At 41.0% G+C, this 24,845-nt stretch overlaps 3 protein-coding genes and 1 non-coding gene across 4 annotated transcripts in view; all 4 read left to right on the forward strand.

The window, feature by feature from the left end:
• The window catches only part of pik3c2a (phosphatidylinositol-4-phosphate 3-kinase, catalytic subunit type 2 alpha), a 46,292-nt gene extending 42,601 nt beyond the window's left edge, over positions 1–3,691 (forward strand). Inside the window, exons 29-33 of the mRNA XM_041938548.1 lie at positions 39–156; positions 263–344; positions 448–554; positions 1,169–1,294; positions 1,518–3,691. Of these exons, the coding sequence (XP_041794482.1) occupies positions 39–156; positions 263–344; positions 448–554; positions 1,169–1,294; positions 1,518–1,700 (616 nt within the window). The 3' untranslated portion in view covers positions 1,701–3,691. The remainder of the gene's footprint in view (positions 1–38; positions 157–262; positions 345–447; positions 555–1,168; positions 1,295–1,517) is intronic.
• Positions 3,692–5,149: 1,458 nt separating this feature from the next.
• Positions 5,150–8,320, forward strand: rps13 (ribosomal protein S13). The gene is made up of 6 exons (XM_041938745.1): positions 5,150–5,209; positions 5,694–5,742; positions 5,849–5,927; positions 7,146–7,315; positions 7,504–7,604; positions 8,245–8,320. Exons 1-6 carry the CDS (start codon positions 5,187–5,189, stop codon positions 8,276–8,278), a joined length of 456 nt encoding a protein of 151 aa, XP_041794679.1. The 5' UTR covers positions 5,150–5,186; the 3' UTR covers positions 8,279–8,320.
• Positions 7,881–8,012, forward strand: LOC121608584. The gene has a single exon (XR_006006923.1). It is a non-coding gene; the product is annotated as a small nucleolar RNA SNORA19 (small nucleolar RNA).
• Positions 8,321–8,816: 496 nt separating the features above from the next.
• On the forward strand, positions 8,817–13,213 carry ppp1r15b (protein phosphatase 1, regulatory subunit 15B). Its single transcript, XM_041939147.1, has 3 exons — positions 8,817–9,214; positions 9,995–11,313; positions 12,261–13,213. Exons 1-3 carry the CDS (start codon positions 9,052–9,054, stop codon positions 12,468–12,470), a joined length of 1,692 nt encoding a protein of 563 aa, XP_041795081.1. The 5' UTR covers positions 8,817–9,051; the 3' UTR covers positions 12,471–13,213.
• Positions 13,214–24,845: the final 11,632 nt, after the last annotated feature.

Consider the following 24,845-nt stretch of genomic DNA (forward strand, 5'->3'; position numbering starts at 1 on the left):
TGGAATGGTAATTATATCTCATCTCTACTTACCTCTAGTTTCCCTAACAAGATGGTGCTCGGTCGCACCCACATCAAAGAGGTGGCGACAAAGAGGAAGCTGGAGCTCAACAACTACGTCCACAACCTGATGAGGAGCTCCACAGAGGTCACACAGGTACAAACACACACACACACATACATGCTTATTAATCAGTACACTGTGGGACAGTGTTAGTGTTCTGTACAAGTCAGTGAAGTAATCTCGTGCTCTCTGTTTGTAGTGTGACCTGATCTACACCTTCTTTCATCCAATTGCACGGGATGACAAGACAGAAGGTTTAGATGCCACAGCCAAAGCTCCAGGTAAATACCTGCATTGTTTATTTTCTTTCTTCACCTACTTGTCATACTCACTGTATGACATCATTGACCTTTGTTTCTAACTGTTCTGATCTGACTGCTGCAGAGCCTCCACTGAGTCCCACTTCTGGCCGGGTGGAAGGAGAAGTGAAGCTCTCAATCTCCTACAGGAACAGCACTCTCTTCATCATGGTCATGCACATCAGAGATCTGGTAAACACATACACATCCAGAGATGCTGCTTTGACTTGCTGTTTTAGGCTGTTTCATTCTTATGTTGTTAATCTATCTGCTGTCATTCATCACCAGTTCCAAAAAAGTTGGGACTGTGTAAAACGTAAATAAAAGCTGAATGTAGTCAGTTGCAAACAAACTGTGTTTACCGACACCCTGAGTCCATGTATTAACCTCCTTTATCCAATCATGTGTTCACAAAGTGGTGAACCTCGCTCCATCCTCGCTGTGAACCACTGAGCCTTTCCAGGATGCTTCTTTCATACCCAATCATGATACTATCACCTGTTACCAATCAACCTGTTTACCTGTGGAATGATCCAAACAGGTGTTTTTGGAGCGTTCCACATCTTTCCCAGTCTTTTGTTGCTCCTGTCCCAACGTGTTTGAAACGTGTTGCTATTTACAAAAATCTGATCAGGAAAAAGCTGATCAGTTAAAACATTAAATATAATGTCTTTGTGCTGTTTTTAAATGCGTATATGTCAACAAGGATGAACAAATTGTCACATTCTGTTTTATCTATGTTTTACACAGCATGCCATTTTTTTTGGAATCAAGGTTTTACTAATAATCCATCTGCTTCCTTTCAGGTTTCTGAAGATGGAACTGATCCCAACCCATATGTGAAAACCTACCTGCTTCCAGATCCACACAAGACTTCCAAACGCAAGACCAAGATCTCGAGGAAAACAAGGAACCCTACTTTCAATGAGATGGTTCGGAAATTCTGAAGAATTATTGCCCATATTTATATATATTTAGTACATATATTCCTTAACTCAAGAACCGTGGTTTTGGTTTTATAAATGTAGCCATAAACCAGGGAAGTACATTCTGTTAGCTGGTTAGTTCATGTGCACATGAACAGCTGAACCCAAACTTCACGTCCATCAAACTGAACAGAGACTTTATTCACTTTTCCCTCCTCTTCCTCCACAGTTGGTGTACAGTGGCTACAGCAAGGAAACCCTTGGCCTGCGGGAGCTTCAACTGAGCGTGCTCAGTGCCGAGTCGCTGCGTGAGAACTACTTTCTGGGCGGCATCACGCTCAGACTCAAAGACTTTGACCTCAGCAAGGAGACGGTCAAGTGGTACAAACTTACGGCCGTCCCCTACTTCTAACCCCCACCTGCCTCTCCCGAAGCCGGGAACGACGCCGCCTCTCCAGACAAAAGCTGCATTCACATCATATGGGAAAGACGGAAGATGCGGCCTTACTTGAACATACCGGTCACCTCAGTTGTCAGTTCATAAAAATACTACTTCAGGGCTTCGGGGTCTGGAGATGGACCCTCAGTCTTTTGAGCATTTCTGACATCATGAGATTTTAAGTATAAGTAACAATGCTTTCATTTCAAATCTAACAAACCCAATGGACCATTTCTTTCATGATGTAGTTAGTATTCTTAAGACGTCATGGCAGGTTACAACTCTGCTTGTTGCAGAAAAAATATCTATCACTAAGTGCTTATGTATTGAACGACTGATCAATAACTGATTCTATGGAATTTCATGTTTTCCTTCAGCTTCAAACAAAGTGGAACAGCTCTGAGTCTTATTGTAATGATCATGTTGCTTCTTTAGTCATTCCCATATGACATGAATGCAGACTTAAAGACTCCTTTGACACACCCTCAAAGGGCGACCAAACAGGCCGATTCACAAACCCTCAAAGAGGAGCCTGCTCTCAGTACTTCACGATTTTTCTTTAACTAATCAAGATTGTTTCTGTGACAAACAATCTCCACTTATTTTGTCTCTATTTTTCCTAAACTATAACGAAGAACTGTAATGTTTTGTACATTTTGATATTAGAGGACCAAAACGGCTTACTTTGAGAAGAGTATATATAGATTGACACATTTATTTTTTAAGGAATAGAAAGGGGGCTCATTTTTACATTTTCCTTGTTTATTTTCTATATAGACAAATAGGAGGCATCAGGGTTTCCTGCTTTGCAGCAGACACTTCTGGGTAGAGTAGTCCAACACACCAGATTCCAAGAAATCAACAGTGACCTTATGATTCCCCAAGAATGTGCCAAAAGTAATGAGAGGGACAGCAAATCAAACCACTCTCCCGAGTAGGGAGCTGAACAGGGTGCCTTTGTTTGTGCTCACAATCTCTTTAATGCTCAACTTGGCCTTGCTATATATATTTTATTAACAATCTGATATGTCCTTATTAAAGAAATATCTGTATTCTTTAAAGCTATAGCAGTAGTTCTTCCAGAGCAGGTCCGGTGCTGCACCGGCACAATAAAGGTTTTTTGTAACAGTGGACTGCCACTAAATGCACACTACCAGGTCTTTCTTGATTACTTGACTGTTTTCACACAGCACACCTTAAAGGGGAATTTGTATCATAAGCTTTGGAATAGCTCATGTCTGTGCTCTGAATGAAGAGGTTATGGTTGCCCAGTATCGCTGATCAAAAAATCAGTTCACTGTTTCCCTCAGGTGGTTTAAAACCACACGTCAGAGTTGATTTAAAACCGGAGTCTGGACGTGAGGCTGTTTCGGCTCAGGCAGCAATACCACATTTACCCCAGTGCCTAATAGTGGTGTAATGACGCCAAGATGATTAACTGGGTAAAAGGTTATCAGTAACTTAAACTGCCAGTGAAGTCCAGATCCAGTCGGGTTTCATGATATTTAAGTGAGAAAACATTCTGAATGTCGAGGGACCGTCAGGCAAACTGAACACAGATCAGGGCTGAAAAGGCAACTTTTTTTTTTTGAAACATCTTCACACAAAAGGGAACAAGATCCTGAGCAAGAGATTAGCTGCTTTCCTCTCCACTCGCTAACTAGAAATTGTTGTTAATGTTTAATAAAGAAATTAAGATGAATTTATCTAAAAAGGCTTTTTTTAAGAGAAGATCTACAAGACATTTGTGATCTATGAGCAACACTCACACTATGAATATTAGTGACTTGATTCACTCTTTTAGTGACTGTACAAAGAAAGCAAGCAGAGTTTGTATTAACATGGCCAGTTATTTATTCTTAATTGGTGACCTGTAACCTGAATGGATCAGTGTGTACTGTAATCCCTCTTTCCTAAAGCATATTAAATGTTTTTGGAACAAATGACGTGACACTTTGTTTCTGTCGTATGAAGTGTGTTGGGTGAATTGCTTGAATTACAGACATAAAGCACTGACTGTCTTACATTGTGCTATTTTAATGTACTTTTATACAAAAGGTCTCAGAGTGTGACACATAAAAGGTTTGTACTCAATCAAACCAGTTACATATATAACTACAGTTGGCTGATATCTACCTCCGTTAATGTAGATGCAAGTTTGGCTTGTTCTAGGCTATTTCGATTGCATTTTAAGGAGAATGTCCCGTCTGTATTTAGCCGGCTCGCCTAAGAATTAAACTCAATGACACTACGGTCACAAACCAACTTCTTCTTTTTAGTGTGAGAAATGGTCACATGCACTGTTACATTTGGATTGTGTAAATACAAACTTGTGATAGCAGCCCAGGACACACCAGCTGTCACTTCTATCTATACATCACACTCAACTGATACTTTTGTCCAAAGCAACTTCCATTTTTTTCCCATCTGTACATATTGGACACTCTGACATGTGGACAGGGGGCAATCAAAACACCAATCTCAGTCTACAGCTGCCCCATCCATTCATGAAATTGCAACAATGCTATTATAAGTAGTTCATACGGTATCTGAAACTGTAAAGAAAATGCCTCAAAAATATTTTTCCCTAAAGCCACAGACACCATCCAGCAATCTTAGACTACAAGGCCACAGCCCCATTATCTGATGGGTAATCATGCATATGATGTATGCATTAAAAAGTGCGATTAAATTGATTAGATTAGATAACTTTATTAATCTCACACTGGAGAAATTTACTCTTACAGAAGCACTTCAGAACACACAAGGGGGTCAAATGGAGGTGTAAATAAGAACAATAAATTACAACTGTGATTAATTGGGGTTTTAAAGGTAGATTTTAACAGAGCTCCTCTCCACAAGGCACAGACTCAAGACCAAAGAACCTCTTTTAAAAACCATGCAATTTAAGTTAATATTGTACACAATATTGCAAGGTTTTTTTAAATGTTGCATCTGCAAACAAAAACCTAATATACGCAGTAAATTGGAGCCTTGTAACTGGCATTGTTTTGTGTATCTAGCCATGTTTTCAGCAAAAACAAAATAATTGTTTAATTACTTTGTTACTGTAAAATCAAATCGTCACAAAGTTTGAAACATTACAATAATCTTAAACATGTACAGTTAAACACAGACTGAGGAGGAATATTCAGTTAATATTGGTGACTATTCAGTGGCATCTAACCAAAGTAAAAACAAATATGTTCTTCATTAAAATTTGAAATAAACAAGATTTTTGCATGACCTTCAGTGCCACTCCTGTGGATCCCTACAGGCAAAGAGCAATCAGTTATGCTTTTTTCTTTTTAAACAGGCTACGAGAAAAACTTGTTCGAGTTTATTAATTTTTCTACGTCTCGGATGCGTCAGGCTGGGTACGTCATTGCGTCATTTCCGACGCAGGCGCAAAATACCATTTTCTGTCGCGTGTGCGGCCTCTCTTCCTCCACCGCCATCATGGGTCGCATGCACGCTCCCGGGTGAGCTCTCTTTTTATCATTTTAAGTGAGATTTCTATTTTGCCTGATCGGTTTTGGTGGCATAATATTGCTTGTAAACATGTTATTGATGGCCGAGGACCAAAATGAGCTCTTTAATTCGACCTAGGAGCGAGAAAATAGCTTGAATATACGCACCCTCAAATCGACATCCCTCTCCAGCAAGCTAGCATTCGCCAAAGGCACTGGCGGCACACCACGATTTAGCTGCCTGCCTTTAGCTTCGAAGTTAGACAGTTACAAACAGTCACATCCCAAATGTAAGATTCGTATATCCTGTTGGCAAATACATTAAACCCTTGTAATGTAAGAACTTTAAAGTTTACAATATGTAGCGCTAGCTAGCCCATGTATACAGTGGTTTCCTTGATTGCTTTTAGACTGGCATATAGATTATGTTGGCTCTTGCGTTTCTCCGTCAGATTTTCAAGGTGTCTAACTAGTCGCATGTTGTTCTTTTCAACAGAAAGGGCTTGTCCCAGTCAGCTCTGCCTTATAGGCGCAGTGTTCCCACTGTGAGTATGACGTTACAGAAATGTTTTTCAATTTTGCACAGTGACGGTAGCAAAATATTCATTCTCCCATTTGGTCAGTTGGTAACCATTTAAATGTTACTTGCAGTGGCTGAAGCTCACATCTGATGATGTCAAAGAGCAGATCTTCAAGCTGGCCAAAAAGGGTCTGACCCCTTCTCAGATTGGTAAGTGACATTGAAGATCTAGAAGTGTGCTAATCTATGTTTAAGCAGAATGGTTAACATGTTAACACAAAGTAGTACGATTGCTGCTCAGCTGAATGTGTGAATAGTTGCTGTATTGACTAAAATTTCGATTTGTGGGCAGGAAATTTGGAAAAATAAATGAGCGCATGGCTTCTTCTGTGTTGATCGGATGTGACCACTGTCAAACTGCCCAGTCAGTTCAAATTTATTTGAATTTGATGTTTTATTACTGCTCACCACTACAGTAAATCACCTGTCTGTTATAAACCCAGTGTATATTCAAATGGGGCTAGTGTGTGACAGTGTTCACTAGTTCAAGAATCTGCCATATTCGTGCACATTTTGGGTATCTACCTTGCTTGCTGTTGTATTAATCTTACCCAGGGCGCCTGTACTTTCTGCATCATATGTTGCATCGGCTGCCAAGTGAGCTTCATGAACTTGCCCCACTGAACCCGTTAGCAGTAGCACTAAAGCTCGGGTCAGAACAAAGCACAGTTCAGCAGAGCAGCTCGAATCTGTCTGGTCAGCAATCTGTCCCCACTAAGTACAATGTGAAATTGTGGGTGTAACATTTTTCTCTAGTCATGACATGCTGAAGCGGGTCATTATGACACATCCTTTTTCAAAATTTTAGTGGATTTTTTGCACTAAAATTGCATTACGGCTCATCAAGGGCACAGAGAGTAAAGTATAGATAATTGAATATTTTTTTTCCTTCTGTATTTAAACTTTAATTGACTGTAGAGTTAAACATTTGAATAGAGGTCCGCGGGGAATAGCCTAAAGCTTTTTAATAATTAAACAGAAATTGATTTGTCTAATGTGTTGCAAAAAACATCTTTTCTAAGTGACAATGTAAAAAAGATCTTATACTCTACTGTAGGCTATTTGTATCTGAATTTGGTTTTGAAGAAACATCAGTTTGGCACCAGCTCCGTATCACTGGTATCTGATGAATTAACAGCATACAATACAAACCTTGTAGTGGTTTCCTTTTTGCTTTTGAAACACAATGCATCATTTGCTTATGTTTAGATGGAGGGAGGAGATGATGCTCCAAGTTAAACTGTTGGCTCTGATGTTTGTTGAATGGTCAAATTGACATATTTTCTTTGCTCACATGCAATATAGGTAATTGTTTGTGAGCAACATACCGTGTCCGAGTTTAATGCCTGTTTGTCACCAATGTCCTAGGTGTGATTCTGAGGGACTCCCATGGTGTGGCCCAAGTACGCTTTGTCACTGGCAACAAGATCCTGAGGATCCTCAAGTCCAAGGGTCTGGCCCCTGACCTGCCTGAGGATCTGTACCACCTCATCAAGAAGGCTGTGGCAGTCAGGAAGCATCTGGAGAGAAACAGAAAGGTATAACAACACTAGTAATTTGCAAGTGCCACCAAATGTTTTGCATGCTATATGGGATACGAAAGCTGTTTTGAGTTTGTTGAAGCTGAGTAGAGAAAGTACTCTCAGTATAGGCAGTTATTGGAGTTTATATGGGTGGATGCACATTAAGTACTTCATACCATAACATTTTCTTTCTGTACTTGCAGGACAAGGATGCCAAGTTCCGCCTGATTCTCATCGAGAGCAGGATCCACAGGCTGGCCCGTTACTACAAGACCAAGAGAGTACTGGCCCCCAACTGGAAGTAGTACGTATTGGTTCTGCTTTTGGAAGCTTTCCATGTTATATTTAGGATGGAAAAAGAATATTAGCCACCAGTCCGGTGGTGGTCTGTTTTATGTGTGGCTTGGTGTTTTACCACCACCTGGTTCTTTTTGGAGACCATGTGATCAGCTGGATACTCTTTTTCTGTTCAAAAATTGCAAACATTCTAAAAAGTCAGTTGGAAAATGGTTAAAACGTTAATCTCAGTGTTGTCATAGAATTACAACCTGCTGTCCATGTGGTGTATATGCATGGAAAGATGCACAATTCATTGTCCTGCTCTTTCTGTTATTAAGGGTAGTGATATTTCTGTTGTGCTAGAAAAAAAGCTGGAGGTAAATTAGCAGAGTGGCTACTTGGTGCCACCTCTGCCAGTCCCCTTCACACAATGACATTATGGATTTTTATTAGGTGTCTTTGTTTACATTTTAACTGATTCTGGATTGAAATCGTTACGGTCATTATACTTCAGACCAATATATGTACTATTGGTAACATTGTTTATAATATCAGCAGACAGTATTTGTCTTCACAATGTAAACTAGACCTACACAGTTTTTGTATACTGTGGTAATTGTAAGAAGAGCTCCCTCTAACGGTGTGTTTTCTTTTTCTGTTTACAGTGAGTCCTCTACAGCTTCTGCTCTGGTGGCATAAACTCTACACTTTTTGGATTAATAAAACAGTTTAAATTGGAAATTGTTCTGCTGTTTTGTTTTCATTTCTAAATGTGTTCTGATTGTTGTGTTTTAAAATGCCTTTTGGAATCTTTTTAAAAAACTTGATACAGTGATAAACCATTGAGACATTGTTTGCGGGGGATATGAACTTTCAGCTAAGAAATAGTGTTGAAAAGCGAAATTGAAACTGCTCCTTTTGAAGGAAATTTTGCTTTTCATTTCCTTTGAGTCTTTGAGAACTTGCTACCATCCCGTGATATCACCTTAACTTCGGTCTTCACATTTATTTTCTTATAATGAACGTGAGAGAGTAAGGGAAGGGCTTTCCTGGAAGGTAAGGAATCTACGGGCAGTTTCCATGCGTCAGACGTTACGTAATCTAAGGGAGGGGCTTGCTACGTGAGGGGCGGGAGGTAAGGTAAGTGAAACGCGCTGTGTCCAATCACAGCGCCGCTTGACGTCAAGCTTGTTTCTATTAAGGGTTGTTGTTGCAACATCGAGACATTCACCTCTACGACAACAACGACGACAAAACACGACTGAGAAACATGGAGAAAATACATAAGCTCTTTTGACGAAGGAGATCCAAAAATGGCACTGACTTGCCAGAAAATGAAGCGACAGCACATCGACGCATATCTGTCACTGACAAATACGCGAAATCTGTTGGTTTTCGACGAGGAATACCAGAATACGTGAGGATTTTTTTAACATCATCGCCACAGTCAAAGGAGAGGGAAGAAGTGAAAAATGGCTACGATTGATGGTCCCGGGAAGGGTTCTGAACGGACAGCGATGGAGAGGTTCGGTAACGGAGGGATGGCTCTTCTGCCGTGGACGAAACAGATGCTCACCGTACTGTGGGAACAGCTTCGGTTGCTGGTTCAGGTCATATACTACACCTTCATGTCAGGTGAGAAAAAGTGACTAGATTAAAAACTTTGTTGGTTTGATTTTGTCTGTTTTCTTTAACGCCCCCATGACTGAGGCGAAGTTTAACCGTCGTTCGTAACGTCAACCGTACTGTAACGTCACTAGAGGTCGCGAGACCGTTCAAACGTTACTCGTTTTTTTTTGTTTGTTTTTTTTTGTTAACTAAATAACAAATTCACAACACAATGAATGTGAATGTGTTATGAATACAGTTTTCTTACTTGATCAAGCTAGTTAAGTCTTCGGTTGTGTATTTTCAGAGACATCAGCCAGCTGTCTTAATCCAGTTATTGTTCCTTGCTGGACCTCTCATGCGGTCGCAGAAAATTTCCCCAGAAATTCCCCATAATAAGTCAAATATCGTGACATTAAATCTTGACTTCTTCACACTTTCGCTACCTGAATAACAGTTTAGTATGGATTCACTTTCACATTCACTTAAAATTGGAAGCTATTAAATCACAAATGGCAGTTAGACGATCGTCAATTAAATCTAGAGGCGGAGGACATTTTTTAACAGGTACCTTTTGATTAAAAATTACATTTTTTCCATATCACCCAGCCCTATGCTGGTTGCACATTACGGTCTGTAATCAAAGGACATTTTTTGTCCGTTTAACATCAGCAGCAACAAAAGAAGCAAATCTTTTTTGTTTGTTTGTTCATGATGACTTAAAGGAGGTCAGAGTCTAACTTGAAATCATTCTCTTTTGATTTTCAGTCAAATTTTAACACGTTTTTCTCCTGATTTCTTCTCCAGTTTTCCAGATGTTCAGGTTTGAGGTTCACGTGAGAATCACAGACGAGACGGGTCAGCACATCCAGCACATGAGCACGGCTGCAAACCCAACCGAGTCCTTCCTGTTCTCCTCGCTGTTCGACGGAGACAACAGCGTGATGGTCGGAGGTTCGAACCCCCTCTCCAACTTCTGCGCCGACGTTGACCCGTTCGCTGGGAAATCCACCGCTGAAGCCTTGCTGTCCGGTCTGCGTGCTGATGATCTGTGTTGTGGACTAGTGGATGATTTCGTGTCCAGAACAGCCAGCAGAGAAGACAGTATCTTTCTAGGACACCAATCCAGCTGGAAAATGGGCTTCCCTGCCGACTGGAACATCTTTGTATCGAGCGGCGACAGCTCTAGTTCAGGCGACGGCTGCCATAAAAGCGAGAGAGCCTTCAAACAGGATATTTCAAAGGAGAACGTTTTCAAACAGGACACTTCAGAAGAGGAGCGGAGCTCTCCCTGGAGTAGTGAGGAAGACCAGAACGTAGTAGAATTTGACAGCGAGGAAAGTAAGGCGCTTTGGGAGTCTCTGTCAAAATCGAGTGATCCTTACAACCCCTTCTTTTTCTCTGCGTGCATTTCAACAAGCACGAACATGGGGAAAAGTAAAAGTGAAGCAGGGGACAGCAGTGACACTGACCTCATGTCAGTGAGCAAGGCCAGCGAGGAGGTGTTGGGGCCTCGAGGCCTCAACATCTGGGTCAGTCGCTCTGACAGCGAGAGCAGTTGGAGCAGTTGGGCCAGTTCTGACGGTTCCAGCCCCGGCATTGATGAGGAGAGCGAGAGGCTCTTGGAGTTTTTCAGCAGTCCAGACCCCTACAATCCCATGTGTTTCACTGCATGCACAGTCAGCAGCACATCACCCCAGAACACCACCAGCGCCATCTCTAAGCAACAGGCCTCACTTCCTGCGCCTCCCTCCAGGTCGGACACAGACACAGAGGAGAAGGAGAGCAGCTTTCTTCCTTCGTCTGAAGATGACGAAGAAGAGCAACTGTGGAAATCTCTCTGCCCAAAGGACGACCCGTACCACCCCCTCAACTTTCAGGCCTGCCTCCAGAGCTCCCCAACGGCAGCACTCCAGTCTGGAGAAGGTCCAGTTGTCCACCAGGCAAAAAATCCAGCCATGAAGGGCAAGAAATCCAGAGCCACCAAGCCCAGTCTGCCAGAGAGACATTTAAAGCATCACTCCCATCCAGAAAAAACGCTGGTGCCCTGGAAAAGACCCGGACAAACACCTGAGTCACTGCCAGAGGAGAAGAAGCAAAGCAAGAGTAGCACCACTCAGAAAAAGGTCATTATCTAATAACAAGTTGTAGTTAAAGTGCCAGACAGGATTAGATGAGACCCCTGTGGGGTTAGAAATAAAAATAGTCTACTCTGTAAATACTACAGAGTATTGAAATGGGCGTGGATACATCAAGGCAAATTAAATAAAAGTAACTGTTCCACTTTATCCAGCTGTAAATTAAACAGCTTAAATATGAAGTGATATAAACAGTGATAAAAAAAACATGTTTCTGGATATTAGTGAAAACCAAAAATCTCCAAAATTCATGTGTTTCTAAAACAAAGAAAATACAGCTTTGCCTTTAGGTAGATTTTAACCAAAGAGCACGTGATCCTGTATGTTGAAGTGTCTTCTGCTGACTTTTACAGCCTTTGTGAGACAGAATGTCTAATATACGGGGTGACTCCAGCAGGCACATGCTGTACTGTGCTGTGTGTTAAGATGAGCTGTTGTTTGTTGTCGGTTGGCAACGCCGCTGGTCGTCATGACTAAACTGGTCATGTGATTCCTGCGAGTCAGCAGAGAGTTTTACTTCCACATGGACTAAATGAGGTTGCAACAGCCTTGCAAAGTCATTTTGATTAAGTACTTTTTCAAATGAAGCCCTATTGCATCAGTTCTCCCAAAACAACGCCTGAGGCAGAAAAATAAGTCACAGTCTTATTCTGATTACTCACCTGTGTAAGAACTTTCTGTGCTGGGAAAGTACGTGGTTTTTACTGTGGATTTCTATGTACTGAAAAACAAAATAAAACTTAGTTTAGTAAGACTTAGTTCTGAGGGGTAATAACCATCAATTTAGTGACTTTTATTTAAAGTTTAGGTAGTCCTTTACTTGAGTCAGTAGCAGGTTTTAAACCCAAAGGAAGCACGCAAACATACCATATGATCATCAGGACTGCTTTGACACAATTGATTGAGTTTTGTCTTCATTTTTGTCCGGATTTCAGGTTCGATTTTCTCCTCTCGTCCAAGTCCACGTCCTGCGGACCTGGCCGTTTGCAAGACAGGCGTCTCGTAAAGGACACTGGGAGGAAATGGCACGAGACCGGGACCGCTTCCGGAGGCGAATCCAAGAAACAGGGCAGGCCATCGGCCACTGCTTCACCCAGACCCACAGAGAGAGCATCCGGGCGTATCTGGACGGTGCCTTGAAATAAATAAAAGTCCTGAACACTGAATGTTTTATTTCCTTTCTGGATGAGAACCTGTGATTGGTTGCAATGCAACAGTGATTTTGATTTAGGCCAATTAGAAAGTTGATGTTAGGCCAACTTTAATGTTTGGTGTCAAGTTGAACAACCTTGTACCTCAAAAGGTTTTATACATTGTGTGATTGTTGCACTGACTGACACTTTCTCATATTAACCTCAGCATTGATGTGTGGAATGTTGTTTTTGAATGCCTTATACACTGATGACCTAGTAATGTAACTTATTTATGCCCTATGGAGCTTGTCCTTTATTCATTTATGTTTGACCTTTTTATTTTAACTGTTTTTATGTGTTTTTATATGTGTGAACAAACCACAGTGGTGATTCTAGAGGTTAAAAGTAGATTCTGATGCTATCATAAGAAAGCAGAGCTTTGCAGTACAAAGTGTTTTGAAAAGTTTCCTTTAAGCATGATGGATATATATATAAAGTTCTGGTGCAATTTTTGTCTTATTGTTGAAATAATTTCTTTCTTGGAATTTAAGTTGGCTCATGTTTTCTTATTTGATGGCACATAATCGCAGCCTTTAGCACTGAGTGTGGAGATGAATGTCTTTATTATACATTATTATATTGACTGGAAAGATTCAAACACTTTGTCCTTTTTGACTTACTCAGCTTCTCATGGTAACATCATGTAGCCAAAAAATTGTCGTTAGGTGCTTTGTCAAATCAATAAAAGTGGTCAAACTTTATCATCGTTCTCTGTTTTTTAAAGGCAAGAGACACATGAGTTGTTACTGTATCTATTTAACTGAAAGAGAAAGGCAAACTGCACAGACAGGATGTGCAGAATCCAGTCATGCTTGTGGAATTACGTGCTCATCTGCCATTTCCTGCCCTGAGCGTAAAGTGGAGACTGCACACAAACTAGGTCAGAGTTCTCAGAGGGCTGTGTAAGTGTAAAATGCATGCAATAGCGCCCAAATCAGCTGTGTCAGCCCTTTGTTAGGACGCGTTCTTGGGAAATGTGTACAAGAGGAAGAAAAGGTGAGATCAGATCTTTAAAATCAAACCTGTATGTGTGTCACTAACACTTTTAAACACTGTGCGCCACAATCACAACCAAAAGTGCAGTTTCAGCTGCCGAAAGAAACCTGCAGAGAAGCCGGACGGCGTTACCTTCTTCAAACTGATCCCGAGATTCGTGGAAACGGTTGAACTAACAAACAACGGCTGCACCTTCAGCCTCATCAAACAAACCAGTTTAACCTCTCACCCAGTTTGGACACACCCAGTGTTCAGTCTGGGGTGGAAGGTTTCCAGGATGTCAAGGTGTACACCTGTGTGAGACTTTCACCTCTGGTGACACTCAGGCTGCATAACCTGGTTCGCTTTGTTTGCGCTTTATACATATGAACTGTGCCTTCCACCCTCTGCGTTGATTTGGTGATTTGGAGGTTAGAAAACATCAGGATGCCCACATTAACACCTCGCCAATTCTGTCTTTAAGATCGGATAAAACTTATTTAATCCCACGCCACAGACATTAAATTGCTACATACAGCAAAGAATGAAAGAGGCATAAAAAAAGGCAATAAAAATGGGCACAGAATAGAAAATAAGAATCAGCTCTGTATATATGCACATTATGTACAGAGTATAAGAATACTGTTGCCTTCAGATGATTGGGTTTGTACTATTGTACTGATGTACTGTTTGTACTATTGCAAAAAATTTAAAAAAAAAACCCAACACAGTAAAAATATGTACTATTGCACCAGGTGTAATGATATGAATGTACGTTGTGGGGAATTATTTCAACAGCATTTTCAGTGGCTCAGCCTGTCGTCAGGACGCTGAAACGACGTGTAACCTCTATAAAGACTTCACTTTCAAGAAGATTTAGCCCAAATCTAAAGGTCTTTTGCCAGCAAAAAGCAAACCAGCACATACTGGATTTTAATCTATGTGTGATGTTTCTGGTGATTATTGTGCTTAAATATTTAAGATCGAGTTAAATGTCTGCAGTGTTTAGAAATACTCTCTGTACATGGATCTCTGCTTTATTCATCCATCCTAACCCATCCCTGCCCCATCTTCATCATAGGGCTCCGTCATCACTTCCTTCTCATCTACCTATCTCTCTCTGTCTCCCTCTTTTTCTCTCTCCTTCACACACACACACACACACACACACACACAAGCTTATAATTTCCCAGAGGGCTGTGAGTCTCCGTGCAGACTGACTGCTGTAAGGCTGTCGTAAGACAAGGGTTAAAAACACCAAGGATGATGAAATGACTTTCCAGAGAGATGAAATCAATTAGCGGGTCTCCAACGCTCTCCCCACACCACCCCTCCCTCACACACACACACACACACACACACACACACACACACACACACACAGAGATGGTGCAAAGGTGAGCAATCACTGACACTGTTGCTGTGTCAACCCAGCAGTGGGTCTTTTGCTGATGTTGCCCCCCCCTGCCCTCCCTCACTCATGTTGTCTATGTAAATTGAGCTCCCGCTGCTGTTGCACAGAGAAAAAAAAAAAGTTCTTTGGTGACATCAGCGGTTCAAAATGGATCCAAGAACACTCATTCCCTTTCATTTTTTATAGCATGTGAAGAGAGTTCATATTAATAACCCGCAGCATCACGGAGGGTCTATGTGGAACCACTGGAGCACATTGGGCAGGAAGAGCTCTACTCTGCAATGAAGCCATTTCTCAAGGAGCAGTTTTTAATAATTTGAAAGCCTGAATCCTGTTTTATGAAAGCGAGAACAGCTGCAACATCCAATGACGTCTGACCACACGTTCAACCAACCAATCAGCCCAAAGACGAGACTAAAATAGAAAAAAGTCAGCACAAAAAAAGGAAATGATTTAAAAGAAGCACAAAAATGTATTTATTTAGAAGATTTCTGGGAGAGGTTTTGCCCTGATCTCTGGATAGAAGGCGTCACTCCCTGTTTAGTTTGCCATTTGAGGTAAATATGTGATTTTGGGCTATAAAGATCAATTTGATGAATAAATTGAAATTTTTCAAGCTTTTTCAGGGCTATAAGCTGCTAAGTGGACCCTCTGATTTGCAAAGAGCCTGACGAAGTTATTTCAACTGATGTTTTCAAAGCTTATTTTTTATTTGCATCTTTGTTATTTACAGCCATCACAGCTGGAGCTTTCCATGATGCAAGCATGAGGAACCATGTTTGTTACTGACGCCTCTACCTGATGAGTTAAGAAGTGAAAAACAGACTGTAATATCTGTTTTTCTTTGCTGTGCAAGGCCAAGGTGATGGGTGGCTACAAGTGTCGGTCTGATCTTCCTCTGCCTGCCATTGCTGTTTGTCCAGAGGGTTCAATGTCTTGCCCAAGGGCACTTCAGCAAGGTGCAAATGCCTATCAGAGGCAATTGAACTTGTGGTTCGCAGTTCCAGGATGAACACGCCATCTTCGCCTCTGTTCCCGCTCCCACTCTCTCCTCTTCCTCCTCGGCGAACCCACCCCTCTCTCTGTATCTTTGCCTCCATCTTTCTCCTCCTCATCCTCTCCCAGCATCATTAGCTCTGTGGCCTAGGCGACCCCGTCTCCAGGCAACCGGCACGAGTGGCGAGGCGCTGAAAGGATTGCAGGTGATTGCAGCAGCGGCGGCATCAGCAACAGCAGCAGAGGCAGTGGGTTTTCAGCCGTGCACACACACGCACACGCACACGCACATGCACTCACACACACACACACACACACACACACACACACACACACACGTGGTTGCCCCTCTCACTCGCCTGCCAGAAAAGGGTATCTCTTGGGTCACAATTAGCTGATGATGCAACCTACCAGCAGCTATTGTGTCTGACAGCAACTCACACAGACAGACTGCATCAGATGCAGAAGGAAACAAAGCTTCATGTGTGTTGTACAAAACAGCAGCAACAAGTCCACACCTCGGTCGTGTTAACCGACATTTTGTTCATCACATTCTCTGTGTGACTTAAACACTTATAAAATATATGTTTAAACTTCCTTTTCATGAATTGCATCAAATTATATCCAATGCTTTTATACATTTTAGAGCTGCATTCATTAATCCATTAGTTGTCAGCTATTAAACTAATTTTCCAGCTAATTTGATAATTGATTTATCAGTTTAAGTATTTTTTAAGAAAAAAAGTCTAACAACTTTGATTACAGCTTCTTAAATGTGAATATTTTCTGTATTCTTCCCTCCTCTGTGACAGTAAACTGAATATCTTTGGGTTGTGGACAAAGCAAGACATTTGAGGACGTCATGTTGGACTTTGGGAAACACATTTTTCACCATTTTCTGACATTTTATAGGTTAAACAACTCGATAATCGAAAAAATCAGCAGATTCATCGACAGTGAAAATAATAGTAAGTCACAGCCCTGATGCAGTTCACATTTAGAATGCACAGGTGATTAATGGCTTCACGTAGCTCCACCTGGTCTGGCTCGGTCACTAAAGTGGGTTTCAAAGTCCCCTGTGCTTCCTCCAGAAGCCCTCAGTAAAACAAGGAGTGGTTCACTTTCACTTCAGGAGAATTACACTCTGAACACTATTATATCCACTTACATGCAGCTCACACCAGTCATTCTGAAACCGACGGTATGAATGCTACGTGACACACACATGGTGGTAAACACTCATCTATTCCAACATATGCTCGAGAAGATTAGTGCATCTGACCAACGCCCAGACGGCTTTGTGGTGGATCTGAGTAGGTGCAGTGTTTCATTTGAGCCACTGGGGGAGAGACCTCTCCTCTGGTACGTGACATAAAAAAAACACACACACACATACACACACACACACACACACACACACACACACACAATGGTTACTCAGAGATAACAGCATGAAAAGGCCACAGCAGGTGCAGTAATCACATGACACCTTTGCTCCATCACACTGCAGGTGATTGCTGCGTCAGGGTTATTGTATAAAGATCCAAATTCAGGTTCACTGTCTATATCTATATACTGTCTTTATTGAAAAGCCCATCCATAGCTCAATACTGTTCCAGCAGATGATTAAAACAGAATTACTGCCTTTGTTGGGGCTGTGAAAAAGGAAACAGACTTTTGATTGAGATTAGTGAACCCCCCAGCCCTGAGTCACCATGCATCAGAATGCCTCTGTTCATTGTCAGAGCTATGTGACTGTTCTGATCCCCCCCACCCAGAGGACCATATTTGGACACAGACAACAACTACGCAACTCTGCTGCCATCGTGTGGTAAAACCGGCAACATCAGAGCCAAAAGAAAAGGTTTGCAGTCATTTTCTCATCTGCACCTTAAATTCAGACTCTAGTTGACAGTAAAAAAAAAACCAAAACAGCAGAAGCTGCCTCACTGGAAGCTCTTCATCCTGCTGATTGTTCATCGAGCTCAGCTGTGTGTCCTCCTGTATTCAGAGCCAGTAGAGTGGAAGCATACAGCTGTTTGTTCAACAAGAGGAAACAGGCTGACCCATGTATAAGACTTCTACAACAACATAAAAAGAAATTTCAGTATTTTTCCCAGAAAAACATTTGAATCTGAATTATTTTTACAATTTCCATCGTGGTTTCAACACTCACAGATGACGGCAGTTGCTGTAGTTTTCTCGATTAATCGATTGTTGATTGGTGTTTCCCAAAGCCCAACATGACGTCCTCAAATGTCTTTTTTTTCTACAACCCAAAGATATTCAGTCTACTTTAATAGAGGAGTGAAGAATCCTGACATTATTCACATTTAAGAAGCTGGAATCAGAGAATTTTGACCTCTTTGATGAAGTGATTTTCAAAATGGTTGCTAATTAATTTGATAGTTGTTACTTGATCGATTAATTGTTGTAGCTGTAAACTGAACTGTTATGATATGACAGCAATATTGAGTAAGCTTCAAAGGGAATCCCAGTCAAAGTGACTGACCTCCTCTGCGTACCTGCACATGACAACAAACAAGCATCCTGTAAACAGCAAAATCATCAGTGGATTGAAGCAGAACAACAATTACCCGGTGATCTAATCCACTAAGCTGCTTTTGGGGATTCCCTGCTCTGATCCGGCTGATGGACCAGCTTCTGACCGGCCAGCAGCAGGGGTCGTCTTTCCGAAGAACTGAGCTTATGATCGCAGAGCCTTATGTTTAAGTTTATGAACTGAGAAAGGACAAGACATTAAACCTGCTGCTGCTTTTCAACAAAATCCTTTCTGTAACGCAGCTTGCGATGCATTCAGGCGTTTATCCAGTGGGGTTATTTAAGTGTTTCATCAGACAAGGGTCAATATCACATCATCATCATCTGTCAGTCAGTGTGGATGCCCTGAGTTCCTCCAGGACCTCACACTGGTTAGGCTATCCAAGTAAAGTTAGCTGCACTCACGTTGTTCACCAGACAGCTCCAGATCCAGGAATGCTAACAGCCAATGGGAAAGTCCAGCAGACAACTGTTCAGCCCGCAGTCTTCACTCATTATACTACATCAGCTTTACAACCACCAGCTGTAAGTGAAGCCCCTCATGTTCACTCATTCATTAAACCTCTGCATACATGTGGAAGGAAAATTCATGACTGACCTTTAACATTTTATTTTAGCCAATGCAACATGTAGACACGACTGTTCCTGCACACTATTAAAAGCTGTTCCAGATCTCATCCTTTCCAAATTGCTGCAGTCTGTTTAAAAGGAAAGTTTACTAAAATTAAATCAGTGCATTGACTTTTGGTGTGATTTGTCACGACTAGACTCAAACCAGCACACTGGATTTTTTGGTGCTCAGTAACACAGATGTTCTCGGTAATGCACCTGGTTGTGAGCTAGTACATAATTCATTGTGTACTCGTGTACTATTGTCATATACAGACCAAGAATGCTACATCTATGCCAATCACTATGCTAATTTGTTGTGCAATACCTTTTTATACCTCACTGTTTGCACTGTCACTGTACCTACCTCATCCAGGTGCCGTTATTTATATACCTGTCTATAGAAGGAGGACGCTACCTCATCTTATTTATCTTGTTTTGATTTTTCTTGTTTTCTCTTGCTGCTGGTCACTGAAAGTTAGTTTTTTAGATAAACCAATTAACAGTATGATTAATGAATTATCATCAAGGATGACTGTGTTATCTGTGTTGTTTAAACTGCAGCTAATATCAAACCCTCAGCAAATCTCAGCAGAACTATTTGTATTGATAGACACAACTTCAGACAAATAGGTTCATTGTGTTTTGGGGGTATGTTTTGCTATTGTAATTTTAGTATTTCTCATTACAATTACATTTACATTTTATTCACAGTATCCACAATAGTAACCAAAAATAAACGAATACATCTTGCTGTTCTGATTCGTCCCACAGCCTGACGGCGTAATGCAATCATCTAAATGTGCTTTTCCTGTGACCTGGAGGATTTTATAGGGGTTTTACACACAGACAGCTAATAAAACAGAAACATCTGATTTCATTTCATTTTATTTTTTGTGCAGTGGACTGAAATCTGATGTAACAAACAGCTTAAAAGAAATTATGAGACAATATTTTGTCTAATTATGTGTTTTGGTTTTCCATATATTGTTGACATTTCATTGGCTTTTACAAGATATTTAGATGAAATCAAATCAGTACACCACCCATATACTTGCTTCTTGGTCAGCAGGACGATGAAATCTGAATTCCACCAGAGGGAGACAGAGTAATGCAGAAAATCCTGAGTCCCAAAATGTATATTTGTGATAGAAAACTCCAAACTCCAAACTATGAGCTTTTTCCTGCGCTTTTGACCATATCCCACGACCTTCTTTAGTGAATGGAACTTGTTCAGGCGTCATCACGTGATCAAACTACAGAAACTTGGTCATGTGAAAACAAAATCACAGGAGTGACTCAAGTGAAACTTGAGTTTATAATATTATATCACAGGAATGTGGCTTCAAGGTCAAGACAGATAATACTTTATTTTTTAGCATTTTTTCACATATTTCATGTACATGGTGAAAAATAATGAATTCTTCAGCAATAGTTTTCTATGTTCCCAGGTGCTGAATGGAGAGATCGAGCTAACCGCCTCACAGTGAAAGTCTTTACTAATGCTGGAGCGTTTCTGCTTCTCTGATCTCTGTTTGGAGTCTAAAGGTCAGCCCTGGACCCACCGGGCTCCCTCGGGTGGTAAATTTAGCTTTCAAATTTACGAAGTCTGAGCAGGAGGGGTGAAGGCCCGCAGGCCGTTACACAAGCCACGAGCTCTCGTATGGAGCCGAGCCATGCATTATTCACCCCACATTTACATAAGACACAATGGGCCACAACGGTGCCAGAAGTGCGTACGGCCGAGCTGTGTGTGCACATCCAGTGGACAGTGTGTGAGCGCTTCTCTGGGTTTCTTCGCCACCTGAGGTTTTTGCCGCTCTGCCAACGGATGTTGACGCAATATGGATGAGGGCAAAGGCCCTCAAACTCCTCGCTGAATCCCTGAAAGCCTTGCTTACAACCAGAGAGAACAAGGAGGGAGGGAGAGGCCGCCAGATAAAGAATGATATTGTTTCTGTGCACATTTGTCTTTTTAGCCCTCTCTCTGTCTGACGGCTCTGTTTGCCGAGGGCTTGAAGCCAAAACCGGCTTTGTGGTTTTGTTAAATAAACGCAGGTTGGATTAGCCCTGAATTACTTCAGAATTCCTTCACCGTGATGAAATAGTTCTGCGTAATGTGGTGCCCCCGCAACAAAACGGTGTTCAGATTTATATTGCTCCCTTTTGTGGTGAATTGGCAAGAATTTGGATGAAAGTGCTGCTATTTGCCTTGAACACATAAACTCATTTTAGCTATATCGCCAGAAATGGTAAACTGCATCACAGTCTGCTCTCAGCAGCGACATTACACATTGCAGAGCAGACCTATAATACATGCTCAATGCAAATACTAATTTCCAATAATTATTGTTTTGCGCTGCTCTGTGTGCCAGATGGGTGGAGCTTGTGTAATTACTAGCAACAGTCCAAGGTCAGTAACAAACATGGTGATCAGAGGAGTCACGGGTAGATTCAAATGGATTGAATACTTTTGAATTCAAGTGTAAAGTTGTGCAATGACACGTTTTTCATCTCCAGCGTCTTTGTTTAACTGACTAAAACACACATTTATCATGTTAGGTTCACACATGGCTGAAAAAAAACAACATAAACAACAATATGCAGCATAAAAGCATATATGTATATATATCAACAGTATGCAACATAAAAACATATATGTGTATATATCTCATATATATATGTATATACATCACAACTTCACAAACCTACTTTGCACTACTGAGTTATTTATGTTTAACATTTGCTATTACAGCCGTGCAAATATCTTGTGCACTATTTTTTTCTTCTGGGCTTAAATATTGTTTCTACAGTTTTATTTATTCTCTGCTGTGCAATAGTACAAATTACTGTATTTTATTATCCATATCTTACTATGTGCAATTAAACTTTTTTCCATTGGCAATATTATTTTTATATATAATTGATTGTATTTTATATCCCTTTTTTATCATCTATTTGTTCTTTTCTATCCATCTCTACATCAGCTATATCCCTAGTGTGGGAGCAATAAAGATATATCTTATCTTATAAGAAAACAATATTCATATTAAATATTATTATAGGAATTGTATCTGTCTTTCTATCTATGCGTATGTATAATTTTCTTATCCATCTCATACAGGGTGAGTGTTGCTGTTCAGACTGTATAAAACACATCACAAAGGGGAACTACAGGAAACCCTCCCTGCACTGACTGAGACCTTGCAGATTCACCCTGTTTGGCCAGATGAAGACTTGTGGAGCTGCATTTGCACATGACGCGACACTGGCTGAGCTTGGCATCAGGTGCTTCTGTGTGTCCTTGCTGGTACAAAGAATAAAAGACAAGCTGGATGACTCAGCTTTAACATTATTCTCTTTCTTCCTTTTTTGCAGTGACATCCCATAATTTCTCTGTATAAAACTTGAAATCTCACTTTCATGTCACCGCAGACCTCACTTCCTCTTATCTGATGAAACCACTTCCTTTAAACTCACCTTTTTGACACAACAGATATATTAAAACCATAAAATATATTTATTGCAACATAGTTTATTTGCCACTGTTGTTTAAATTGAGCTTGAGAGACCCCAAAATATCCCCACAGTGGTCCATCCCTGTCTGCCTGTACCTGTTTTCATGTAAAATTCTGATAATAGATGTTAGTTCTGCCTCTGTTTTCAATCATCTTATACACCTCAGCATGCTTCTCTGCACTTTATCACCTCAAAAATGCAGACTCATGACCATCCAGGCCAAAAACCTGTCCATAAAGCAGGAAATGAAAATGCTTCAGGTCCCTTTACACACACTTAAATGTCTGTCTGTTAGTTCTGCCTAGAGAGAGGCCCAACAGTGTTTGCAGAGTGGGTGGGGGGGCTAAATCCTGCCCCCAAATCCGGTTCCTTGTCTGTTTTTGCTTTCTCTTTGTTTTCTCTTGTGTCAGTCAGAAAACTCCAAACACACACACACACAACTGAAGCTACTTGATGTGCTAGTGGTTGTTGACACTCTCTGCTTTGTAAAATGTGTTGTTCTTCGGTTAAACAGCCTGGAATGAGACTACATATTCATTTTCATCCAGGTGAGAGCAGGTTTGCCTCATCCAGAGCCTGTAGGAATCACACTGCTGTTCCTGGTATGCTTTAGAGTGCAGCAACAATAAATTACACTGACTGGCTGAACACAAGAAGGCAAGGACAAACTAACTGAAATGTCTACAGCAGAATAAAAACGTCACCATGATGGAAAATGATACAAAAAAATATACGAAACTTCAAATGAAGTTCAGCATAATGGAGATAGCCCTAATCCAGAGAAATTAAGTCATGGGGAAGTCAGAGAGTATTTTTGTGAGTGTGTGTCTTTGTGCATTAGGAGTTGTGTGCTCTTATGTTGAAGAAGGAAAGAAAGGAGAGAGATTTCTATGTTTGTTTCTTCAGACAGGGCCTAATAGAGACTGATACTGCCGAGAGATGTGCGCATTAAACCTTAATTAACACTATGCATGTCCCTGCATTCATATCCACATGTTATTTAAAGCTGCACCAATCAATATTCATATTAACAGCCGTTCAAAGTGTATGTGAAAGGTGTCGCTTGTAGAGACGAACCCACAGAGAAATAACCCCCAGCCCTGCAGCTCTGCTCAGCGTTCGTGTCTTTCAGCTTATTGTTTTTGCTTGAAGGTGCAACATATGTTATTGTCTAACCATATTAATTTAGATTTTCTGTTTTTTGTTCATGCCATCACTTCAAATAATAGAATAATTCACAAGAAATTGAAGTAAAGAACTGCTTACAAGTGTTGCTTACTGTAACAGGAAATGAACAACATCATAAAACCTGTATAGATTATGTTTAGCTGTTAGCTTTATATTAAGGCCTGTCAACCAAAATGTTGGTGGTGGGCGACTCTGCTATTCAAGAGGAACTTACCACCCCCTGTAAATCTTCTCCTGGATGACCGATGGCGGTTTAACTTCTCAACCTCGCTGCAGGGAAGCACAGGTGCACTCCAGGATTCTGTGACATCACGGCTGGGTGTGGTTACAGGTGAAACAGAATTGTAAACTTTTGCTTTGTATGCTGGTGTGACGTTACTGTTTAAATTTCACAGGGTGTGCCTTTAAGTAAGAAGATTACTGCATTCATGCATTTTTGTGTGTGTTTAAGTGTTTTGGTTTGCAAATCTGCAGCATGTGTGTACGTTCAACATTAGACAGCAGGCACCTGAACACACACACTCATTGTAGTATTATTAGCTTTGATTTACTGACACGTTAGCCAATGATATCATGACTTGGCAGGAAAATGTCCTCATTGTTCTTTCTACTATGCGAGCACTGTTATCTTTTCACACAAATACACTCTAAGTGGCATAAAAATCCCCTGAGCTTTCAGCGGCGAGGCTGCGTGTACTGACCTCTACCTGCCCTTCAGCTCCCTCTGCCTGGTCAGGAGTTTTTTTTTGTTGATGTTGAGGTGCCTCCAAACTAAAAGTGCTGCCAACTGAAACCAAACAAAGGGGGAGAGGAAGTCTAACACATGCACGCAAAAGTCATGCACAAAATATGCTCACCGGTAAAGTCAGAGTGTTTTGGAAAAGTGGTCAAATTGAGGCCGATGACAAGATTGTTGGGAAATCTGGAAGTCCTGGCTGCTGGAAACAGGAGCTGGGGAATTACAACAGATTACATAACAAGGAAATAAGAAAAAAATAAGTCATGGGAAGTTCATCTTGCTTTAGTGTTTGAAAATCAGTCGAACAAAGAAGCACATCTTTAAA

This window comes from Chelmon rostratus, chromosome 6 (genome assembly GCF_017976325.1).
Source record: "Chelmon rostratus isolate fCheRos1 chromosome 6, fCheRos1.pri, whole genome shotgun sequence".
Taxonomy (NCBI): Eukaryota; Metazoa; Chordata; class Actinopteri; order Chaetodontiformes; family Chaetodontidae; genus Chelmon; species Chelmon rostratus.

Excerpts from the sequence above, each read along its gene's own strand:
- rps13 (XM_041938745.1), top strand. The coding sequence starts at position 5,187 with ATGGGTCGCATGCACGCTCCCGG. Across the intron at positions 5,743-5,848 it reads ATAGGCGCAGTGTTCCCACT|TGGCTGAAGCTCACATCTGA; the intron begins GTGAGTATGACG and ends TGTTACTTGCAG. Across the intron at positions 7,605-8,244 it reads CTGGCCCCCAACTGGAAGTA|TGAGTCCTCTACAGCTTCTG; the intron begins GTACGTATTGGT and ends TTCTGTTTACAG.
- ppp1r15b (XM_041939147.1), top strand. The coding sequence starts at position 9,052 with ATGGCTACGATTGATGGTCCCGGGAAGGGTTCTGAACGGACAGCGATG. Across the intron at positions 9,215-9,994 it reads ATACTACACCTTCATGTCAG|TTTTCCAGATGTTCAGGTTT; the intron begins GTGAGAAAAAGT and ends TTTCTTCTCCAG. Across the intron at positions 11,314-12,260 it reads GTAGCACCACTCAGAAAAAG|GTTCGATTTTCTCCTCTCGT; the intron begins GTCATTATCTAA and ends TCCGGATTTCAG.